Here is a 2597-nt window from a genome sequence, read left to right as displayed (position 1 = left end):
GCTCTCTGCCCCAGTGTCCCTGCACTCCCCATGCTCACTGCTCCTTCTCGTCCCACACTCCTCCTGAGGGGAAAACAATAGAGGCAGCCGTTACACACTTGTCCCAGCGGGCATACACTCACACTTGACTATGCTTGAAGATTGACGTGTAGTCAAACGCAATAATCCAGCGTCGGTGGAAGCTCCATCGCTCATCTAAATAGCTCCCCCGATGAGCCCAGATGAGGAGCAGGTGTGCGGCAAGAACTTCGGGTGTGGCCAGCCCTCAAGTCAGGCCACGCCCCCAGGGCTGAAGGTGCCTGTAACTTGGCCACAGAAGAAAGGCAACACACACACACACCTGCCTACATACAGATGTGCACAGGGGCAGTGCAGACAACACACCAAATAATAATAACAACAACAATAATAATAATAATAATAATAATAATAACAACAACAACAACAACAACAGTCATAGTCCCCACTGCCCACGGACCCCGAGTCCCCAGAGCCGGGTCCGTGACACTTGCACAAAGTTTAGGGGTGTGTCTGTGGGAATTTTTGATCATTCTTCCAGAAGTGCATTTGTGAGGTCAGACACAGAGATATTGAACGAGAAGGCATCATTTGAACAGGTTTTCAGTTATTTTTTGTTGTTTTTTAGTTATATTCCTTTAGTTTCATTTAATTTTACCAGAAAAGATCAGCTTATCCTTACAGGAAAAATCAGCACATGCCAATGTCGTGGCATTTTCACTCAAATGCGCAGCAGGAGAGAGCGCCGGAGCTCGGCGAGCCGCAGCAGGAGAGAGCGCCGAACTGAGACTGGATTGACTGGAGAGATCGGGCAACCTCTGGACATTGCAGTGTCAGCAACAGCGAGGAAAACGCCCACAACGGTGAACGGAGCAAGTGAGACAGCAAACTAAATGGGGCCTAAGAGAACACCGACCGCTGAGGAAATTGAGGACATCAAAAAGTCACTGGACTTTTTAACTGAAGAAACATCAGCTATCAAGCTACAGCAGAAATATATCCTGGACATTGTCGAGGAGATAAGGTCGCTTCGCAATCAGAATGCAGAGAAGCAGAAACGGATTGTCTATCTGGAGAGCAGGGTCGTGGACCTGGAGCAATACACCAGAATGAACGATGTGATCATCACAGGGCTACACATAAAACCCCAGTCATATGCTCGGGCTGTGACTGCTGACAGCAAAGAGGAGCATGGAGAACTGGATGTTAGCTCTGCAGAGCAACAGGTAGCTGGTTTCTTGCAGTCAAAAGGGATCGACCTGGACTGTAATAACATCGAGGCATGCCACCCTTTGCCCAGGAGAAACGCTAGTGATAAACCAGCTGTCATCATAAGATTTGTAAACAGGAAACACAAGAATGCACTGCTGAAGCAGGGGAGAAAACTAAAGGGATCGAACGTCTACATCAGGGGTGCTCAATCCCAGTCCTCGAGAGCTACTGTCCTGCAGCTTTTAGATGCATCCTTGTTCCGACACAGCTGAATCAAACGAATGGCTTGTTATCAGGCCTTCTCCAAACTTGATGGCATGCTGAAGAGGTGATCAAACATTTGATTCAGCTGTGTTGGAGTAGGGATGCATCTAAAAGCTGCAGGACAGTAGCTCTCGAGGACTGGGATTGAGCACCCCTGGTCTACATGAATGACCATCTAACCAAATACAACGCTGACATGGCTAAGAAAGCACGACACCTAAAGAAACTGGATAAAATTCAAAATACCTGGACTGCAAACTGTAAAATATTTATTAAACTCAACGGCACACCGGAGGAAGCCAAAGTGCTGGTCATCAAATGCATCCAGGATCTGGAAAAATATTAACAAGTCACATGACTACAAATGCAAGGAGCTGAACAAACAATCTACATCCATCAAAGCAGGTAATAGAAGATAACAACGGAAGCTAAAGCACAACATATTAAATCATGAAACAATCAATTAATTTAACATCTGGGAATTATACACTGCTATCACAGAGGATTGCTAATCATGAGAATCTGGAGTTAAATTCACCACAAAACACGGAATACAATACACACTTCACAGAGCAGGACATTGATCCAGAATTGAACTTTTTTAACATCAGAAACACCTGCTGCTATTATACTGAAGAACAATTCAATAAAACTGTCAAGGCTGACTGCAAAATGTCCATAATCCACTTTAATAGTAGAAGTTTATATGCCAATTTTCACAAAATAAGGGAATATTTAAGCAAATTTGCACATCCATTCAGTGTGATTGCAGTATCTGAGACGTGGATTAATATGGAGAAAGGAGTGGACTTTGAAATAGACGGATATGAATTAAATTTTATGAACAGAAAGAATAAGAATGGTGGGGGTGTGGCTTTGTTTGTGGACAAAAATTTAAAATACAGGGTGGTGGGAAAAAATGACGGTGGTGGTGGATAACATATTAGGCTACGTTCACACTGCAGGCGAAAGCGCATCAAATCCGATTTTTTTGACCCTATGCGACCCATATCCGATCATGCTATGACAGTGTGAACGGCGCAAATCCGATATTTTCAAATCCGATCTGGGTCACTTTCGTATATGGTACTGAATCCGATACA

At 44.4% G+C, this 2597-nt stretch overlaps 1 protein-coding gene across 1 annotated transcript; it reads left to right on the top strand.

Annotated features, from left to right (window-relative positions):
• Positions 1-911: 911 nt before the first annotated feature.
• Positions 912-1840, top strand: LOC146630851 (uncharacterized). Its single transcript, XM_085356624.1, has 2 exons — positions 912-1424; positions 1658-1840. The coding sequence occupies exons 1-2, from the start codon at positions 912-914 to the stop codon at positions 1838-1840; spliced, it is 696 nt and encodes a 231-aa protein (XP_085212750.1).
• The last annotated feature ends 757 nt before the right edge of the window (positions 1841-2597 follow it).

Source organism: Diplotaxodon limnothrissa, linkage group LG6 (assembly GCF_057381915.1).
Source record: "Diplotaxodon limnothrissa isolate DT_005_m linkage group LG6, D_limnothrissa_male_GT1.1, whole genome shotgun sequence".
Lineage (NCBI taxonomy): Eukaryota > Metazoa > Chordata > Actinopteri > Cichliformes > Cichlidae > Diplotaxodon > Diplotaxodon limnothrissa.
This window is presented reverse-complemented; position numbering and strand designations above follow the sequence as displayed.

Coding starts and splice junctions, on each gene's coding strand:
- LOC146630851 (XM_085356624.1), top strand. CDS start 912: ATGGGGCCTAAGAGAACACCGACCGCTGAGGAAATTGAGGACATCAAA. Junction 1,425..1,657: donor TAAAGGGATCGAACGTCTAC/ATCAGGGGTGCT, acceptor CCCCTGGTCTAC/ATGAATGACCATCTAACCAA.